General features: G+C 37.7%; 3 protein-coding genes, 1 long non-coding RNA gene and 1 other non-coding gene across 7 annotated transcripts in view; 1 reads left to right on the top strand and 4 right to left on the bottom strand.

Annotated features, from left to right (window-relative positions):
* Positions 1-2,732: 2,732 nt before the first annotated feature.
* On the bottom strand, positions 2,733-9,340 carry Ythdc1 (YTH domain containing 1). Its single transcript, XM_065483084.1, has 13 exons — positions 9,142-9,340; positions 8,919-9,074; positions 8,776-8,856; positions 7,704-7,754; positions 7,442-7,645; positions 7,273-7,390; positions 7,125-7,209; positions 5,215-5,426; positions 4,912-4,973; positions 3,981-4,054; positions 3,491-3,565; positions 3,338-3,433; positions 2,733-3,027 (listed from the first exon to the last, which is right to left on the bottom strand). The coding sequence occupies exons 1-13, from the start codon at positions 9,218-9,220 to the stop codon at positions 2,899-2,901; spliced, it is 1,422 nt and encodes a 473-aa protein (XP_065339156.1). The 5' UTR covers positions 9,221-9,340; the 3' UTR covers positions 2,733-2,898.
* A 634-nt stretch (positions 9,341-9,974) lies between these two features.
* On the bottom strand, positions 9,975-11,296 carry LOC135939082 (rab-like protein 3). Its single transcript, XM_065483257.1, has 5 exons — positions 11,101-11,296; positions 10,819-11,031; positions 10,438-10,589; positions 10,275-10,385; positions 9,975-10,214 (listed from the first exon to the last, which is right to left on the bottom strand). Exons 1-5 carry the CDS (start codon positions 11,144-11,146, stop codon positions 10,038-10,040), a joined length of 699 nt encoding a protein of 232 aa, XP_065339329.1. The 5' UTR covers positions 11,147-11,296; the 3' UTR covers positions 9,975-10,037.
* Positions 11,297-12,260: 964 nt separating this feature from the next.
* The window catches only part of RpLP0 (ribosomal protein LP0), a 180,487-nt gene continuing 172,074 nt past the window's right edge, over positions 12,261-20,673 (bottom strand). Inside the window, exons 1-6 of one of the 3 annotated variants that reach the window (XM_065482776.1) lie at positions 15,290-15,343; positions 14,942-15,029; positions 14,668-14,843; positions 13,994-14,210; positions 13,373-13,576; positions 12,261-12,655 (exon numbers count right to left, since the gene is read on the bottom strand). In XM_065482776.1, coding sequence (XP_065338848.1) covers positions 12,356-12,655; positions 13,373-13,576; positions 13,994-14,210; positions 14,668-14,843; positions 14,942-14,995 — 951 coding nt within the window. In that variant the 5' untranslated portion in view covers positions 14,996-15,029; positions 15,290-15,343 and the 3' untranslated portion in view covers positions 12,261-12,355. Of the gene's footprint in view, positions 12,656-13,372; positions 13,577-13,993; positions 14,211-14,667; positions 14,844-14,941; positions 15,031-15,289; positions 15,344-20,673 lie in introns of those variants that run through there. The other 2 variants (XM_065482779.1, XM_065482778.1) reach the window with 2 other exon arrangements.
* LOC135941584 (small nucleolar RNA snR61/Z1/Z11) lies at positions 13,646-13,722 on the bottom strand. The gene has a single exon (XR_010574999.1). It is a non-coding gene; the product is annotated as a small nucleolar RNA snR61/Z1/Z11 (small nucleolar RNA).
* LOC135940345 (uncharacterized) lies at positions 18,966-20,665 on the top strand. Its single transcript, XR_010574838.1, has 3 exons — positions 18,966-19,060; positions 19,136-19,326; positions 20,146-20,665. It is a non-coding gene; the product is annotated as an uncharacterized LOC135940345 (long non-coding RNA).

The following is a 20,673-nucleotide window of genomic DNA, read 5'->3' as shown; positions in this document are numbered from 1 at the left end:
CACGTTCAAACTTTATTGCTTCGGAATCTTTGCACTGCACTCTCGACGGCACGGCGAGCGCGGACAGACGTAAAGCGTTTTTGCAAAGTGGATTTCGAGAACAAAGGCGGTCAGTAAATGCAATTTGGCCGGTCGCTGCGAAATAAATAAAAAGGGCCAAATCAGGTTAGGCGAATGCAATTTTCCATTTCATATCTTGGGCCGGCGCGCGCGTGATTAGATTAGATGCGGCAGTGCGCCCGGCAGGCCAATCCCCGCCCGCCTCTTTGTTTAATGGAATTTTTAACCTGTGCCTGCTTCACCTGAGGGCCGCTGCCATATTTAATTCACCGCTTCTCTAATTTATTGCCCTAGCTGGTCAGATTTCCGCCCCCGCCGAGACCTCTGCGTTTGGCAACAGGCATCTGGCGGGCTTCTCAGTCTATTCAGATTGTTTTTCACGCAATTTCTATCCACTTCATTCGATTTCTGCCTCCATGAAGGTTCTCAATCTCGTTGCGGTAGTTTTATTTCTTCTTGCTTCTTGGGGGAATGTTTTTATTGCGGAAGGGGATTAACTGTGGAGCGGCCTTTTGAGAGAGCTCTTCAGGCTATTTTTGCTGTGCGTTTTAAACAATTCTCTTTTTAGGATTTTAATCACTCACGACTAGGGCTGTGAAATTTGGGCGATATAATTAAGATCGATTTATTTTTTTCCGATCTTCTGATAGTAGCGGGGCCATCATAAGAGCACCATTCATGCAAATTTCGCAATTTTAATTTTTAAAATCGTCTTTCGCTGCCAATAACCATGTAAATTGGCTTAAAATCAGTGATTTACCGAAGTTATGGGTTCTTTTGCTGAAATCAGACGAAAGATGACGACAAAGAGCCAAGATTTGTGGTGTACATGCGGCGGGTTAACAAAGTAGCGATCGAGGATGCATGTTTGCAGTTCCCATTTTGACCGCGATTCTAAATTATTTGGGCGAATTCAGATACATTATAGCAAGATCGACTACATGAAGAGCTATTGGCAGGTGCGCCATTAGATGCCAAAACTAAACCAAAAAACGAGTTTTTTGTGATGGAACCTCTCATAAAAAACAAATGACAGCTTTTCAAATGCTGATAAATTATACCAAAAACGGATACCTGAATATTACCCTGAGAAACACCTCTAAAAATTGCCTCAATTAAAAAATTCCTCTAAAAACAGTCCATTTCACAACTTAGGTTTAACATTGAATTTGCATACGATATGAAAAAATATATGTCTCATAATAATACTTTTGGCAACATTTTATATTCGATGAAAAGGCTGGTCCTTAATTTGAAAATGATAGAGGGATACTAACACTCGCCAATTAAACTAAAAAAAGAAGAATTTACTGTAAAAACATATTTCCTGTTTTGAATAGTTTTCACTCTAGAAGATATTTGAGATATTTGTGGCATCCTTTTGCTTTCAAGCTACGCAAAGGGCTAAGAAAACTTTCTGTACAAACATGATTTTTCATTTTTGCTCTAAACTCCTGGCTTTGAGGAGGTACAAACGAGACAATAGCGAGCAGAGTAGAGAGCGAGCAGGGAGCTACATTATTCCAATTACTAATGGGCTCACTTCAAAAGGAGCACCGTTGAATAATTGAACAAGGCAATTGCGGGCTGCTAAGAAAAATACGCCTTTTATTTCTTCATTTGTGTTGTTGCTGCGACAACGAGCAAAAGAGATCCAAAGTCGGCTGTAAACAATTTGCATGTAATGCCGACTGAATAAAAGATAAGTTGCCGCGCTCTCTCTCCCGAGGACCATACAAAGAAATGTCCCGGCATGCATTTCGCTGCTCTCTCATATTGTTTGCGCCCTTTTACACACCTCGTATTCGCGCGCGCACGACGCTAAAACGTCTGTAAATTTGTAATGCATGGCGTGCGCCCTTGCTGTACGTATAAAAAGGTGCCCTGCACTCGTACGCTTGAATTTTTTATGATCTGAAGTGTAATTTGCGTTTTGCTCACTGACTAACATGGAAGCTCTAGGGATGCGATATTTAGTTTTCGTTTTTGGTAAAATTATTAAATTTTGGTTACTTTCATGATGTGGTGAACATTTGACGATTTTAGCGATTTATGGGACTGAAAAAAATGACCAAAACTTTGAAATAAATCTAAAAATACAATTTTTGTTCAATTTAGATTAAATTTGGTTCAGAGACAACATTTGATAAGACACATTGATCGGTGAAGCATTTTTGACTTGACGTTTTTTCCAATAGATTTTTCTCCTGGCCCGTGTTTTTGATGGTTCAAGGGAAATAAAAAAATATAAATCATTAATGGTGAGCTAACAAAATTTCACATTTTTTAAATGTAGCCTCAATTTTTCAAAATAATAATTTATTTCCAATCTCATCAAAACTATGAAAATATAATTTGTATTTTTTTTAATATTTCTAATGACAAATGGAGCTTTATGAAAGGTTTTGGTTTGAAAACATGATCTCGAATCAATAATGAGCTCAATAATCACTTGCAATTTTGCCAACGAAAAAACATAACAATTTTTCTTCGTTTTGATTTAGTTGAATTTGGATTTTTAACCTCCAGATCTTCATAAATCGCTAACTCTGTTGAATTGAAATTATTTTAATTGTGATAATTCACATCTTATCAAAAACTAAAATGTCGCATCACCTAGTTTTCCTAGAAGAGGAAAAGGATAATTAAACGATGATTGAAACAAACCAGGAGACATTTAATGAAATTTATATTCTTATTTAATCATACATCTCTCTTAGACATAGCTCGTTTGGTCAAAAAAGGTATGTTTTGTGATGAAGTACAAAATTTACAAAATGCAAGACTGATTGATGGGTTCACAACGCGTGAATGAGAGGTTGGTGCTTTTTTCGGAGCTTACCTCCTGCTGTAGTACCTGTCCCGGTCCTCCCGGCTGCTCCTCTCCCGCCTGTCCCTATCACGTTCTCTTCTGTCGTCCCGTCTGTCCGAAGTCCTGCGGAGGAACTCATCCACACTACGATCATACTGAAACAATGAAAACACGTAAGTTGGTTGTCATCAAAAAGGTAAAATATTTAAATGATATATTTTTACTGAAGAAAAAAAAATTTCCATTCAAAATAAAACTATTTCAGTTCTTTTAAGTGGAAATTATAGGTCTGAAACACAAAGAAAGGTTATTCAATCAAATAATTATTTAAAAAAAATCTATGAGAAAAGACTGAAAATATTTAAAACTATATAACCGGTAGTTAATATTTAAACGCAATTGAATAGATTTAAATTGTTAGTTCAAATTTCTTTATCGATTTTAAATAATTTAATTTAATCTTACCACGTGAGAGTCGTAGTCTAGCCGGGCCGATCGTGAATAATCGGGAGGACTGTCATAGTATCTAGGAAGAGGCTTTGGCGCAGACTCAAACGGTGGCTGTTAGTATTCAAACAAAATTTTCATTTCATAATTTCCAATCCAATGAATGCTTACTGGGGCAGGATATGGCAGAGGTGCGACTGGCGCTGACCTGTGAAGCTCCTGCATGTAGTAAGAGTACGGAGATGGCTGCAACAATACTTGTGTTATTCTTCTAATGCAGTAAGTAAGTGTTTGGAAACAAAAGACAATAATTTAAAAAGAAACCAACTTCCACTCAATAGAATTATATTAAACATAATAAAATCACCAGCTAAGTTAAGATTTAGTTACGGGTTTCAAAAATTCAAGTTAAAATTATAATAAATCTTAAATTTAAAAAATTATCCTACAAGTTTGAAAAACTAACCAAACGCTCATAAAAAACAAATCAGAACTGTTGATTTCAGCATAAAAAGCAATAAAAGTCTATGTTTAATCTTGAAGCATTTTAATGCTTGAAATGTTAAAATTTGGAAGTGTTAATAATTAAAGGTTCTATTATAAAATCATATCCAAGTTTCACCAGTAATACATCCTTAAATTAAATAAAAAGGAAACCTACAGCTCCATATGATCTATCAGAGTATCGTAATGGAGATCTGTCACGAATGTCTGCTAAGTCCATAACCGCCATATCTGGAAAAATCAGACAAAAGAGTAAAAACAGTGCTCGCCAGTAAGGTCGCTCAAGTGCAGGGATGCATGAATTAACTCAATTAACCTACAAGGAAACTCATAGGTTTTGAAGCTCTTGTTTGTAGTGAAACCATAAAATTTGATTGCTTTCGTGATGGGAATTTGAAAACAAAAATTGATTTGACGATATTCGCAACATTCGGGATATGACTCAAAATGACGGAAATTTTAAAATCTATATATTTTGCTCATTTAAGATACAATTTGGATCAATAACACAGTTTCATGAGACAAAGAAAATAGTGGGTCATTTTTGACATTCCAATTAAAACTTAAATTTCCCCTTAAGGAGGTTTCATTGGCTTTGAAAGCATCCATTGCACAATAACTTATCATTTTCCGAAAGATAATAATATTAATTCCATTTTTTTTTAAATTTTACTTTAATTTTCTTATATTATTCTTAATTTCTTAAAATAGAAGCAAATTATTATTGTTCAAATAACTAGAATGGAGTTATATTACCAAGCAAACTCAGAAATTTTAAATAATTAGATTCAATCCATTTGGAGTTATTTTTTGCAACTTTCCCAGCCAAATTAAAAGTACTCGAGGAATTTTCCAGTAAAAGACACATTGTTAATTAAATACCACACTTGAACAAAAACTGGCTCCAAAATTTGATTTTAAATAATTTCTTGTGTTAAATTTGAAACCTCTACAGCTGCAAGACCACGACAAATCTAAATATTTTCCTTCTGATAGACTCCAATTATAACATAACACAATTCGAGCATTTTGTAGAACCTCAGTTTTTTTAATTCATTTATAAACACTCTGTTGACGGCAATTATTACCTCGCACTCCTCTTCTTGGTCTGTAGTCATCGTCGTCGTACCTGCTGCCCCTTCGCGAAATCCTAAATAAATTCAAAATGAAAAATTGTTCAAAGGGCAGACACAGCTGACTGGCGAGGACGGAGGGACCAACCGGGGACTTGGCTTACCCTGCTTTCTGCGGGGTGCACCACACAACTCAAAATCCATATTTTCAAACTCATTGACAACTCATTTTATGCACCACCAAGTCTTTATGCCAGAAAAGTCAATACTTTGCATATCAAAAAGGTTCTTAATATTTTTGCACTCTCAAGTCCGCACCTCCCGTACTCCAAGGGACGCCCACCGCGTCGGCGGCCGGGGCGGGTACGCGCGCCGCGCCTTGGCCGCGTGTCCAGCCGCCGAGTCGCCGCTGGCTCGTCACTCAAGCGTTTCGACGCCGCTTTTGACTTGCGCAAAATCGGAGTCATGTCAATGTTGTGGTCTTCTGAGAACAGACGACACAGCTCTTCAGCCACGCGAGGCTCAATTTCCTGAAATCAGGAATTTAACAAACAATTATGACCTAAAAGGAATTGCTATTTGCGTTATTTTTATAATTGTATCAATTAAAGAATACATTACTTTTCTTAATCTACACTCCATAATAACTACTTTGGCGCACAAGGCTTTTATTAATATTTTTCTTACAGTTAGTTATGAACAGTTCCAAAATTTCCATTGCCGCGGGTTTAACTAGCGCAATTTTGTAGGTGAATTTTATTTTTTGAACTGCACATGCCACCGAGTCCCAATAATTCCGCCAAACTGATAAATGGGACCCGAGTGGCCGCAAAAGACCTTGGAGCCCATGGTGCCATCTTTCCGCCTCCCCACACCGAGGTCTTTAACTGGAACGCCAGACATTTGTCCTTTAAGCCGCTGGAAAGGTGTAAAAACCGGCCCGTAAAGCTACTTGATCATTACTTTGAGTCGCTTGAATTTATCACCACTTGCCATCTATTCTATGACATGGGGCAGCCAGTGATAAATCCCTAAAATACTCAAATATCTCCCATTGGCGTAGCACTTCTAGGAATGTCATTTCAATTCAAGCCTATGGGTTTCTCCAGTGGACATTAAAAAATTCAAGCCTAAAATTGACTGAATACCCAAGAAAACTCTAAATATTCTACGTTTGAGATGAGATCAAAACATAGTTAATCACGACACTTTTAAGATACATTCCAAAAGATTACTTTAAGTTTGAAATATGATTTAAAAAGTATTTTTGTTCAAATTAGGCAAATTTAAAAAAGTGTTTAGTTTAAATTTTACCCATTTCCAGGGAATTTATGGAATGATGCCTTGTCTGGTCTGTGGACTGATTAAGTCAAATTAAAAAATTCTAAAGAAAGTACTGGAATTTTTTGCTTGTGTGCTCACTGGTCAGGAGTTAAAATTTTTGAATAAATTTTGCTGTGCTGAGATACGAATTACAGAATCAATTATTGTGGCACTGATTTGTACATAAATTTCTGCTTATTTCAACCCTCGTTACTTCCATAACTACTCACCAAGTATTCCTCTCGTGCAACAATAATTATTATAATGCACTGAGAATGTCCTGGTTTCCAAATGAGAGCGAGTCATGGAAGACCGCTTGCCGTCTCCCCACTGCCTTTCAGCCCCTCCCCCATTGATTCTGTTTTTCTTTACTTTTGGGAGAATTTATGAAATTTTAGGAATCATCTCAATTTCTCTCTACAGCATCATAAATTAATAAATTAGATGTCATTTTGGACATTCTGAGAAAATTGATATTTCCCACAATCCCCTGAGGTTTAGATCTTGTTAACCTTTACTCGCCAATCAGGAGTCCTAAGTGTTTGGAGCCACTAACAGAAGGCACCACTATTATTTTTCATTTTTTTTACTACATCCCGAATATTTTTAAGCTAAATAATTTATCTATTTGGCCATTGTTCATGTAACTTAATTCAAATCTGACTAATGTAATATGTACATGAATAGAGAAACAGATATATAATTCATCTAAATTCATCTAGCTCTCATTCTAGCTCACTAACATTTTTACACAAGAATCTCTGATTTTGCCACTTCAAACCATTGAAAGCAGAGATAGAAGATTTTGAGATCCTTTGTTTTGATAATACATTGAGAGTAATTTTTAGAGTGTAAAGGAACACTTTGCCCTTTTTCCTTTATCTATATAATTCTTGACTTGTTACCTGACCATCTCTGCCGATTTTGACTGCTTTGCTATCATTCCACGGGTTGTACAAGTGCAAAGTTTTATTGAAGGGCAGTTCCTTCCTAAACATTAACAATTGCATAAATCACTGCCAAAAATTATAAAAATAAATATCAATATCGCACCTGCAAATCCAATCCAATTGGAAAACGCCTCCAAGCGCTCGCGCTGAGAGTCCACTAGGCAGCACCCAAGACACGGGAGGAACATCTCTTTGAGACTCACTCGCCAGACGGGCAAATCCTTAAAATACATGTGTTAAAGTTGCAATCATCTTTTAACAAGTTAAAATACCTGCAAACTTTCCAGATTCTTTCACCGAGTAAATTAGGAGGACGTTCCTAGACTCTCGAAAGGCCTGGTTCAGTTTGGTCTCGTTGATGGGCAAGGTGGACCACACCCCTTTGGCCTTGGACAGAGCAATGTTCTCAGCGTTGTTGCTCTTCATAAGGAAAAATCTCGCACCCCGAAAGAGATAATTCAACTTTGTTGCATAATCTGAATTTAAGTACACTCGCTATTACTTAAATAGTTCAATTAATCATGAATGTATTACCATAGGACTTTGAAAGAGGTTTGGGGCTTGAAGACCGTCTTGATTCAACAACTGCAAATCAGTTTAGTTGATAAATAATAAATCGTCCTGGTCCCGGTAAAATTGCGCAACTTTCAACAACCAAACGAGAATTTCCTTGTTGCAAGAAAAGGTCAACAATTAATTCGACAATGAAAATTTGGGTGTTTGTTGAACGTTGCGCAATTTTACCGGGACCAGGACGAAATACAACTTGTGCTTTGGGGTGTTTTGACAAAAGATTTGATATTATTTTCAATTTTCATTAGAGAATCCTCCTGTTTTTTTCCGTACATTGTTAGGGTGGCATTTCCAGAATAGAGAAGGAACATGAATAAACAGACAACTCAGCGTTCACGAAAATGTAATAATATATTTTGAGTTCTATTGACAATAGGCAAATTAACTTTTTGTACCAAAAGATGCCTTTGTCTTTTTAAAAGCTTAAAATTTAAACTATTTTTATTGTATAATTCAGATTTGAGTGATTTGTTTCATTATTTTCAATTTTTGAATGTACCGAATGTACTTAAAAATGGAATATATATTCGTTTGTAAGTAGGGATGAAATGATGCTAGAGATCTATGTAATCTAGACATTCTCAGAGATACTAAGGGTCAAAGGACTCAGAGGTTGAAAAAAATTGTATTTTTAGTTGAACATAAAGAAAATCAAAATTGTTTGATCATTTTCTTTTGGCGTGAGGCATTATGCTAGAGTCAACCTTGAGACCCTGAGGCAAGGAAAGTCCATCAGATAAGTTAAGAAATCGATAGCTGGCAAGCTGGCGTCAGTAGGGTATTGCTCAAGCGATCAAAGTCATTCAAATCGAATTGTATTGACGCATGTGAACTCCTGCTCTGTTGTTATAAGATCTGCACATCATTGTAAGAACCAAATCAGGAGCTTTTAGAATATGTGCGTTTCGAACCTTTGGAAGCCACCAGGGCGCTCAGGTACGAGCACCCTTGATGATCAACACAATCCTTAAATATTCCAGGATTGTGCTCAAAAATTGTAGGCAAAATTAAATCTCAAAATTACGTAGATTACCGATAGGACTTCTCTTTGATGTAGGACGTGGGCTGCCATCTTTATCAGAAACACCGTCATTTTTCTCGGAGTGAAACGAACCTGGAATACAAATCGAAACAATAAAAATCAAATTTTACAGAACATCATGAAAGCTAATTCACCAGAAGTCAGAGATTGTTGTGAAGTGTTAGAAATTTCGCTCCTGGTGTCGTAACCCTTGAGTGTGTCCTCGTCCTTGAGATCCAAGTGGTCATTCGGCGACAGCTCCGCGTCGAGGAGAGCAGCGTCCGCGACGTCGTCGTCGAATGAGTGCTCATCTACACGAAGAAATCGGCGTCAATCGTTAATAAAATCAATCGCAAAATAGGACGGCAGCATTCAAACCCTTGATCTCCTCTCTGATCAGCAAGTCCTCCTCGGACGTGCTTGGAGCCTCGGAAACCGTCTCCAAGGCGACGTCCATGTCCGCGGAGGCGTCTGCCCCTTCCAGCTTGCACGTTTGCTGCGATAGATTTCGAAAATCAACCGGAAATCGCGTTTTCGGCGTCGGATCAGTACTGTAAACGACTGTAAACAAAGCTAAAGCACTGCTCTAATCGAACAATGGATGCGGATGGTTTGAAAGCGCCTCTAGTGGATGTCTGTCACACCTTGAGCTAGGTTCATTTATGCGGGAAGGAAGATTTTTTAGTTTGATTCGTTTGATTAAGTTACGGATAATTTATTACAATCTCGTCTAGTTGCAAAAATTATCATTGTTTGTAACAATGTAATAATTTTATTGAAAGGTGGAGCGACGGCAGAGCAAGAAATAATGTCGTTTTTGTGCCCTAGGCCCTATAGCTCATCAATAATTATATACATAATTATTGCGAGGAAATTTTCGGCGTCTGCTTTTTTAATTTTATGCTATAGTTTCTTATTGAAACTTTTAAAAGTCATGTATTGTAATTTAAAAAATCAACCTGCTTTATATAGTCTGGTCATTTCCAAAACTATTTAAATTCTTTTGAGGGGCAGAGTTGCTTATTTTTTTTTATTTCCTTGTGACATCTTACGCTGATTTGAGTAAATTGGTTCATCACTTTCACCAGAGTACAGTATTTGGAGCATCTAAATAAGAAATAATTTTTAATGAAAGTAAAAATGCTAAAAAAATGCTCTTCTCTCATCTACGATCTCCAACGGACTTATTGTAAATAAATAACGTCAAGCAATTCAAAAATTAAATATTTTTATTGCACTAACAACTGTAGGAAACAAAACTGAACTATACAAAATCAGTCATTGTGGTAGGACTTGAAAGGCCGACTTCTCCTGGAATCAACAGTAAATGGAGAGACTCGGTCTCGAGCCTCCCTTGTTTGGTACTTTCGCTCAATCACTTTGTCAAAGAACCGAGCGAGTTTTATCGCAGAACTTGAACCTGCTGCCAACGCTCGCATTTGCTGGCAATCCTGGAATGCAATTACGTCTTTTTTCAAGTCCTGTATTTGTAAGATAAAATATTTACTCACAACAAAAATCTCATCAGCACCGCATTCCTCAGCAATGGCAGACGTTCTCCTGCTGTTTGCCCTTAGCTTCTCGACCAGATCCAGTTTTGTGCCAATTACCAAGATTGGAATCTGAAACAAGTATTGATTAGATACTTATCGTTTTTCAACTTGATTATCTCACCTGTGTCGAGCCGACAAACTGCTCAGGATCGTACTGGTCAACTGCAATGCTGCGACTGCTAGTGGCACTGTCCTTGTTCAGAACCTCGGCCAACCATTTGCTCAGATTTTGCTGGCTCTTCCGGTTGCTCAAGTCGTGCACCAAAATAATGCCTGTAAAAATAATAAATAAAACTTTTAACTTACAAAAAGTATTTTAAACTAAAAAAACTATATATGTATTTAACTAATTCGTTCATCCATTTTTAACTGTAAACCGTCAACATAAGCCCCAAATTTAACAAGCAAGCATGATTAACATGTCAACGTGTCCAGATATACCGCATTTTGTTATTACTGATAATGTATTATGGAATACAAATCAAAGATTATTTTATCATACCATGTGTAGGATTATAAAAGACAGAACGGGCATTTCTGTGGCTGCTGCTGCCTCCAATGTCCCACAATTCAACGAAATATGACTTCTGACTGGGTGTGCCTTCCCGGAATTCATGCAGCTTCACCTCCACCGAGCACCCAACTGTCCACGACGGGCTGCCCTCCAGGGGCTTCCCTTGGCTGATTAAGTGCACCAGAGACGTCTTGCCAACACCTGAACGGAAGAAATACATTATAAAAATTAAAATTATCTAAACGATTAAATTGTCAAACGGGAACAAACCTGAGTCGCCAACAACGATCACCCGCACTTTGTCAATGGATGCCATCAGTCGTGATTATTTTATGATATTCAAACTGTTATTTCAGATGTGCTAATTTTCAGAGCCATTTTATTGGCGGCATGAGTTATGTATCTCGGGTATCTCGGAAGAAAACAGAGGAATAAACTAAAAGCAAAAGCCGGCTGCGGTATTTCTATGATGTCAGACTCTAAACAGATGATTCTCAACATAAACAAAAAACAAATGAGTGCTGTCAAGGAGGGGGAGCATTTCTTTGCAACTCTCCGCAACTTGATGCTGTTGGCGCGAACAAGAAACAGAAGTCACCCTGAGTGAAATTCATAATAATATAAAAATTATAAAAATAATGCAAAGCTATTCTTGATAATCCTGCTATGTTCCCCTTGAACTAATGTACACTGATCCCACATTGAAATATTTTGAACAAAATTAGTACAATTTTCAAATTGGTTCTATTGTCATTTTCAAATAATGAATCGCATTAGTTTTTGCACCATTTTGTACAATATTAGAAACATTATTTAAAAATAAATAAAAAATCTTAATTTTACTAATTTTTTATTTTTTGAAAGTATAAAAGACAGTGGAAATTTAATCAGCTTTCAGTAGAAGGAACTTCTTACTTTGTCAATACCTCAAATAAATTTCTGAATTTTGGAAGCAATACATATTGTGGTCCCATTTTAAAAATTTCAAAAAAAAATGCTAACGAGGTTGCTTTTTTATGGTCAGTTTAATCTGCCAAGTTAAATATTTTTGATTTTTTTCATTCAGATATTATGCATAATCGATTTTGATAGTGGACGTAACCGCATCAACCATGTTGAAATAATTATTTTTGCCCACTGCTATTATAAGGTATATGGTAAATTTAATGTTTTTTATTAGTGTACTTTAGGAAATTCGTAATAAAAGCTGGCTGGGAAACCCCAAATTAACGACCAATTTTTTCATTAGAAGGTCATGTACTTAAAAACCTAGCATGTCAGTTCTAACAAGTAATTTGAAGGAACCCTGAATCACTTAAATGATTGTCTATAACGACATAGAAATTTAGTTAACGCATTTCTCTCCCTTGAGTATACAATTTTCTCTAATGATTAAATTTTGTGAAACTTGCAAATAAATTTCTATAATATATGATTTTGTAAAGTTTTATTAGTTTCAGGTCTTGTGAGTTGCAGTCAAAATGCATAAAACGCCATGATGTTAATGGCTGCTTCTCCAAAACGCTTAACCGAAGAGAGCACCAATGTCTCCATCAGACTCCTCTTCACTTTCCTCCTTCTTCTCCTCCTTCTTAGCCGCAGCAGCCGGAGCAGCAGCGGCAGGGGCGGCTGTGGTGGCAGCGGCCGCAACAAATTTGGAGGGATCCTTGAGGTACTCCTTCACAGTGGTCGCCTCTTTGAATTCAATGTCTGTAGCTGCGGCAACGGCCAGCAGGTTCTTGAATCCATTGATGACGCTGTGAGGCACGGAGGCGATAGTTGGGTAGCTGATAGACAGGCACACTGACGCGATGTTACGCACGCCCTATAACATATTGAAACGAATTTTAGACTGGAATGAGAGGGTATAGGTAGCGGAATTAAGGGGAAATTGAGCCTTCAGAGGTTGGTATGGGAATCGTCACTGACATTCAGTAGCAGAACTGGAATGATCATCATTTTAACTCATAATATGTGTCGAAAAGGAGTTGCTATTTAAGATTTGAATAATTAACAAATTATTAAAAATAATCCTACTGCCATCCAAATTGTTTTAGCCTCAAACAAAACAAGTATACTTTAATACTATTACAATAACATGGCCATTTCAAGGTAACAAAGCTTGACAATAGCATGGGATCTGATAGGGATTTTGGGTGTAGGACTTAGCATGATCAAATTTGGTATGCAGGCCCTCTTAAATGATGCAAATCCATCGGTACATAGTTTTATAATTTCTGACATTCACAGAATTCTCACGAATTTTTACTTATGAGATCAGTTAACATCTAATCCTCTTTACAAATTAAAGATTTAAAGATTTGAATATTTTGACTGGTATTCTATGCTAACATCGCAAAAACGAGAGGTTTTATGCATCAGATTGCATTTAGGAGCGGTACAATCATATGTTTTCCAAGCACAATAAAAAATCTCAGAAACATTGTAACAAGAAACAACAATTGGAATGGTTCAAGACCTTACACACTCCTTTCCGACACAAGATTATACCACAAATTGCATAATTCGAATTAAAACATACCTCCATGAACTTAACGCGCAGGTCCTCAGGCTTGATGTCGAGGATCTTGGGCTCGAAGATGGTGCCAGAGTCATAGACCATCTCGACGATCAGACCATACGAGAAGGGAGAGATGTTCAACATGTTAAGCAAGGTGGCCTCCGAAGCACCAACCTTGTCACCCTCCTTCAGGATGTGCACGTCGTTGATGATTTCAATCGTACCCTGAATAATAAAACCATCAGTTAAGATTCTGTTGTTTGAGCCAAGAGTAAGAATTTTGGAAAATTTAAATTATCAGAAGTTTGGTAATGGTAAGTTGTCTACAAAGCGAGTTCAGAAGCAGAACTGTCATTTTAACATCATTTAACATCAGGGTTGCAATTAACCTGCGAAATTTTATGCTCAAGATTCATTATTATTATTTAATCCTGTAAGAGTTGAACAAAAATGATTTAATTTTAGTAAAACATGGATAGTGTTTGGCAGAGATAAATATGAGCACATAGTAGAGAACAATTTTAATCCTAAAAACTTTTTAATTCCCTTTCATTGTTAAATCTTAAACAAATTTAACACAGGTAAGTTGCAATCCTGACCAAACAAATTGTTCCGATTTCAGGAAGGAATTATTTTTCATACCTTTGAAATCTTGGTGGGGATGGAGAGAGCCTGGAAGAAGGAGGTCTTCTCAGGGCCAAGACCGGTGTTCTGCGCCGGGATAATGACAGGGCAGGGCGCGATGGCTCCAGCACGGGCGGGAGCGCGCACCTTGTTCTCCAGCAGCTTGTCGCGGATCTCGACCAGGTCAGAGCGGGTGAAGACGAAGCCCACATTGCCGCGGATGAAGGGCAGCAATCTGAGGGACGGGACACGGAGTTAGTTCAGACTTTCAAGTAAGTGTTGGATTAGAGTTAAAATTGATTTAATAGAGCCATTCAGACAGCCTTTCGGCAATTGTCACCTTCGACTCGGACACGCCACTGTGGGTTCAGCTATTTCTAGCTCAATGGCGTCAGCGCCGCGTCTCGGACGAAAAGACTTTCATCACGATAGCCCAAGGAAATTTATAGAATTAAAAATATTTGATTTTTAAGGGTCGGAACTTAAATAAAAAAATCGATGACTTTCAAAATGCTGAAAATTAAAATTGACGTTGGTAGGAAAATTGCCGTTTAAACTAGGCAAAATGTAAAAAATTACTCCTGTCTCACACACTGGTTAAAATTAGTTAATAACAGTCATAGTATAAAGCCCAACCCTGTGTGTACATACGCATACTTTTCAACGCTTAATATAAGTTTAAAAAGACTCACTTCTCAAGGGCTGGGTTCTTCTCCAGATGGCCACGGATAGCCTTGCGCATCATGGTGTTCTTGCCCATGAGGACGTGCGCGTGGCCACGCAGACTCATGCGAATCTGCTGCATCTGCTTCGAGCCCACATTGTCGGCGCCCACGATGAAGCATTTTGGATAGTCGTCCAACAAGCTCTGCAATTAAATTAACCCCAATATTAATATCTGTTATCCATGTACAAATTTCGAATTGGGCTTTGGCGCCAATCTAGGAGGCAAAATTTATAACTTACGGTGAGCTTGGTGAAATAATTAGCCTTCCAGGTTGCCTTGTCCTCCCGACCCATAGTTGCAAATTGCTAGGGAAGGATTTTTCAAGGACTGAAACAGAAAAGCAGAAAATTCAGCAAAGCTTTGGCGTTGGTTACACGTGTGCGCTACGGGTCACAACATGCCATCGGCCAGCGACACCCGCATTTCGGTTAAGATTTCAGAAAATACGATGAATCTTGAGAAATTAATACAGCCATCCGATGTAATAGACACTTTAAAGTGATAATTCATGGGAATATATTGAAAAACTTGGATGATGGCAGAAATAAATAAGGAATGAACGGAGCAAAATTAATATCGTGACCTACCAAGAGAGAAGACGATTCAGCACTTAAAGTGGAGGGGAGAGGGGAGGCGGAGGCATCAGCGTTGATGTTGATGAAAACCCGACCCGGCCTGGCCAAGACTGGGTGCTGCTGCCACCTAGTGGAATGTAGAAAAACTATAATTTTAAGCCGCGGACGCGGGCAGATTATTTAAATACTGGCCACTGGGATCATTCATCAGGGGGCTATTGCTATGTAGTGTATACGTATATAGATCGCATATATAGACCCTGATCTTTCTTCATGATTCAATTGGCCCATGCTTTGCATACATTGGCAATGAGAAATGAGAAAACCGAGCGATATTTGGAGATCGAAAGCGGGCTGATTAATCCAAAAAATGATAGCACCAGGAAGGTGAACGATTTTGAATGATTTCGCAGGTATTCTGTTTAACTCAAGGCTGATATGTCTTAAACGATATTAAAGTAATGCATTTATGAAAATAGGAAGCACAATACAATCACAAGAAATAGTAAATTCATTGGACTGTGAATTTTAGATGGTTTTTATTTATTCATATAATTATTTTGGAATAAAGGCAACTATTTTCACCTATTTTTCTGTTCAAACTAGACGGTTATAGACGGCTTCTGATTGAATAGTTTTAGACGGGTTAATCAATGGGACATCGTTTTAGACCAACTTACCATTTTTTAACCGTCAAAATTAAGCCTTTTTACGATTGATTTATAGATAGAAATCAATTTTATTGCGGATCAGCAGATATCAACTTACGTCCCCACACCCAAAACATCAGCAAAATAGCAAAAATATAATTTAGAAACAGGGGGATGGCAGGATCAATGTTGGCAAGGTGTGTCCATTTTTTGAAACAAATATGTTACTTAAAGACATTTTTTTCTTTGCTACAATTTTACTTGTGTAAGAATACTGTCTAATTTTTTTAACCAACACGAGGATGCTTCTGTATTGTTTTCAACAGGTCTAAAAATTAAAAAGAAAAACCTACTTTCGCATGTGACAAAACAGTTTTGACTGAAAAAATCTATTTGTTTCACTAAATGTGGAACCGTAAGAAAAACTTCCCAATGTAACAGGAAAAAATATGTAATAATGGATTTAGACGGGTTCCAGACGTTTATTTAGTTGGTTTTGGTAGTTTTAGGCGATTTGCATGTATGGTTCTAATGGCTTGAAATTATATGAATTGATCGTGCTCATTTAATGATACCACAACGATTGGAAGGTAAAAAATAATTGATTATCTAAATTACACGGCCCTATATTATAATACATAACCCTATAAATAATAATTGAACACAGCTGGACACCACACAGCAGAAAAGTTGAGATAAAACTTCGTTTTTTATGGACTCACATTTTTTCCAATCAGGGAAAAAGAGCTTGTTGGCATTTTGCAAAATTAAAGTAGTAAAAGTAATCATCCCCGAGGAGCATGGCGCAGAGGCAAAGTTTAATAAACCGTTCAAGATTCGCAAACTACGGTGCCGGCCGGGCAGTAATGCAGACAAGATTCAAATAAAAATCAGGAACTCCTCTCTTGCGTCTTGTTGCCTAATGGTACTTGCAGATAAAAAAGATCGTTCTCCTTCTCCTGGATGCTCTCAGCACAGCACTGCAAAATTGAATCTGCTCCTTTCTCTCATCTCGAAGCTCGGTTGCGGATTTGCTGGCTATAACTGCAGGCAGCCAGCGTGGTAAAAAGAGAGAAATTGGCTCTCTGCGGCTGCTGATGAGACGCAGCAGAGCCGTCGCGCGGTGTATTTTTTATTCGAGGGTGTGTTGCACGACAATATGACACACACGTCGTACGTTACGCAGTTACGGGCCCATCCACTTGAATTCAATCAGCTCCTTTGACGCACGCAATTGATTTTTGCTGATGCTGCCGCGCCGCGCTTTATCCCGTCCCGGAACAGTAAAAAGAAAGGTACATTATGTATACACATATATAGACCGGCATGTTATTTTTTATCTTGTCGTGTCTCGTGCACCAGCAGTGGCGACGCTGAAAAAGGGGTTGAAGTGCCAGCTATCTGGATCAGGGCATTACTGCCAACAAATAATACAAGGCTCTGCGAAACTGCAGGATCTGCTGCAACGAAGGACATGATCGGCCATGAATTGGATAAGAGGGTCGGTAATTTAACAACCCTGAAACTGAAAAGGACATACATCACATTAAAAATTAAGCGCTAATACCATTTAAATTTAAAACATTCATTATCCTAATAAAATTTAATGAAAATTTTAGCAGATTTTTAAAGAGACTCAGAAAAAATTGTATGAGCAGGACTGAAAAATTCTGAAAAATATTCTTAAAATTAATCTTAAAAATAATGTATTTTTTTCTGATAAAAAATGTTCCCATAGACCGACGTTAAAATTCTGAGACTGACTGTCCACCAGCAGCTCAGCTTTAACGATATGACTTTTTTTAGGAAATGTCTTGACGGAAAAACTGACAAGGACGCAATGGAGCGAATTATGGTGGGCAGGACAATGAGAAATGCGGACGGCGAGCACAGACTGATTCCTCCTCGAACGCGCACTTACCTTGGATTGAACTCGTTTTCTCTCCGAATCACGCAACAGTGGAATTCCCTCCCGTCCGTAATTAAATTGTGTCCAAGCTCCCAGTTTCCCAAGTTTTTTTTATTGTATGTGATGTCAAATGTGGTGTAGATTTAATGTAGAGCATAGGCTGTAGTGTGGCGAGTGTTAAAGTAGTGGTCAATTTTGCTACTATTTTACTCACGAGTTTCAGCGGGTTGTTCGCTAGCACTACACATGCCTTATTTCTCCTAATGTGATTTTCTTGACTTTAAATGTTTGTAAAATAATATGACCTGTTTGGAGAAATAAAATCGAATTGAAATTGAAGAAATGTAAATATTCGCTGCTATTTTTTTTGTTTTCTTTCGTTTTACTTTTAACCCTACCAACTTTAATTAGGATTTTTAGAGGTTGTTTAGGTTACAATTTACTGCTATTGGAAAGCTGCAATAGCTGGCGTCCCAGAAATTGTTCTTGTTTGATAATCCCCCCTTACATATTGATCAATTTAAAGAAATTTGCCTCAAACGTCAACTGATGATAACAACTTGCTTAATATTTTTTAAGTTTGACTTAATAACAAGTAAATCAAATTGAAACGCTGTCGTTTAGCGGAAGCAAAAATCTTAATGTAAACTTTCTGTTCTGTAAGTTAGGTTAATCTGATTTTACATTTTGCGCTTTAAGTCGCCCCTTAATTACTGACTCAAAGAAAAACATACAAAATCTAATCTGATCTGAATTTTGATGCTTTAAGTATTTTAAAAACCAACCTATAAACTCTTTATGAATCAACAAATAAACCGTAAAAATACAAATATTTATAGTAACAACTATTAATATCCCGTTGAATTTCAAGCGTTCTGAATTATTTAAGTTAGCTTATAAGTTATTTAAAACTTAATATTTCATAGAGTTGAATAGAAAACAGAGATTTTAAAGTCTCTCTGATTGTATGCAAATAATTGTTGTTGATGGTGTGTTTGCATAACATTATTATTGTTAACCAAGAATAGCATGCAATCTTTCCAAGAGCAGATATATGCGTGTTGGAGAAGAGAGTGTATGCATATGCAGCAGGCAGATTCCATTAATTTAGAGTCAAGAAATGCATGAAGTTAAGTGCAGCAGCAGTGATCTTCTTGCAAGCCCAGCAGTGGCTGCGGGCACTTGTGTGTGCGGTGTTCGAGCAATCTCCCCCGAGATCAATAAGTACGTGCACTCTCAAAATTGATTTCTCTCCCGACGCCCTTTCGAATCATAAAAAGCAATATTTGAAATGCATAGGGCTTTTTTCGTCCGAGACGCACACCAGATCCACAAGTCCTCAGAATATATCTCCGGATTACCTTTAAGGAGCGTGGCTCCGGCGCTGTAAAGTTTTACGGCGTTTTCATTATTGGCAGCAGCTAAAGCTGTACATATCCCATGGTCCTTGACGCTGCATGTACATGACATTATCGCCAAGCACTGTACAGGTGGGCCCGTGATGCGGCAAGAATCATCACATTCGAGTTTAAAAGGCTACTTTGAATTCAGATTTGTGCTAAAAAATATACTTTAACGATTATGAAAAAGGATTATTAAACATGTTGAAAAAATCCTAAATTGAGGATGCAACGCATCCCATTACCACAACGCGCGAATGAGTAAAATTGGAATATCAACTTAACACTTTAACAGCTTATATTAAACAAACTATTTTAAGTTGGCAATTCACCATTTGCCAATTAGATCCTTTTTATGTTCAAAGCCGCTGATAAATGGCAACACTAGATAGCTACGATTTCAAAGCAATTTCGCTGTGATTTCCGATTCAAACTTGCCAAAGTACATTCTGCATTTAATATGATTTCTTTTGTTGCGCTGAAAACAAGATCAATAATTTTAAGGCAATCAAAGCAAAAAGATTGGGACCTTAATCCCAGCGAGACGAGTGCCTTATTAATATCGTATAAGTTACCAGTGGCATCATCAGTTGGCAGCTTCAAACAAGAAGCGCTTTCACAAATATTGAGTTGTAAGGAATATAAAAACGCTAAAATTTTTACAATTTTTACTAATTTAAAGCGGCACTACATTTTATTAAATAATAAATAAATTCACGGTTGCACGTTTCCAAAATTTTACCGTAACTTCTTTGACACCACTCTTCTGGTCTAAACTTATGTAACTATGTCTGTTATTATAAAACTATTTTTTGGGGTGTTTAAGTTTTAAGATGAAATATTTTGTCAAAATACAACAAAAGCGCTAGACTTTAATCAGGCCCATCGGAAATTTTTGCACGTTTTCAGAGCGAATTTCAGACCCACCCTTTGCGTGTGCAATGTTGTGTGACGTGTAAAGTCCAGCAAAACGCGGGCAGCGCGAGAGGAACGCTCGGCGTGGCACATAGAACGGCGTCAGCTGCTCCTCCCGGAATTTCTCATTGAGGCAATAAAAGTTTTATGCTGTACGACGACGTCGACGGTGCGGTGTGCCGGCGCAGAGAATAAAATTGAAGCAGCAAGAAATTGCATGGAAATCATTTCCCTGCTGCTGCTGCTTCTGCTGTTTTCACACTTCTTCGCCGAGGGAATCGTACATATAATGTAGTCGCTATAAGGGTGGATCTGCGGCGCCAACTCGTTCTCCATATTCGCGGCGCGCGTGCTTCTGTCTACTCATGGATTGACACACTTACCTACCTTTCTCTCTCTCCCTCGCCGGTACTGAACGGAGCCGTCATATTACAGCTGACAGTTTTGCTTTTGCCTTCATCTCGCCTCCAGAAGTAAAAAGTACATTATATCGTGATGTTGATGTTATGTCAAAGAGAAGAC

This window comes from Cloeon dipterum, chromosome 3 (assembly GCF_949628265.1).
Source record: "Cloeon dipterum chromosome 3, ieCloDipt1.1, whole genome shotgun sequence".
NCBI classification, from domain to species: Eukaryota; Metazoa; Arthropoda; class Insecta; order Ephemeroptera; family Baetidae; genus Cloeon; species Cloeon dipterum.
The sequence above is the reverse complement of the archived record's forward strand: the minus strand, read 5'-3'. Positions and strand labels throughout refer to the sequence as shown.

Excerpts from the sequence above, each read along its gene's own strand:
- LOC135939082 (XM_065483257.1), bottom strand. The coding sequence starts at position 11,146 with ATGGCATCCATTGACAAAGTGCGGGTGATCGTTGTTGGCGACTCAG. Across the intron at positions 11,032-11,100 it reads GATCGTTGTTGGCGACTCAG|GTGTTGGCAAGACGTCTCTG; the intron begins GTTTGTTCCCGT and ends TCTTCCGTTCAG. Across the intron at positions 10,590-10,818 it reads CTTTTATAATCCTACACATG|GCATTATTTTGGTGCACGAC; the intron begins GTATGATAAAAT and ends TTATTTTTACAG.
- Ythdc1 (XM_065483084.1), bottom strand. The coding sequence starts at position 9,220 with ATGGACGTCGCCTTGGAGACGGTTTCCGAGGCTCCAAGCACGTCCGAG. Across the intron at positions 7,210-7,272 it reads CAATTGGATTGGATTTGCAG|GAAGGAACTGCCCTTCAATA; the intron begins GTGCGATATTGA and ends GTTAATGTTTAG. Across the intron at positions 3,028-3,337 it reads TAGACTACGACTCTCACGTG|TATGATCGTAGTGTGGATGA; the intron begins GTAAGATTAAAT and ends TCATTGTTTCAG.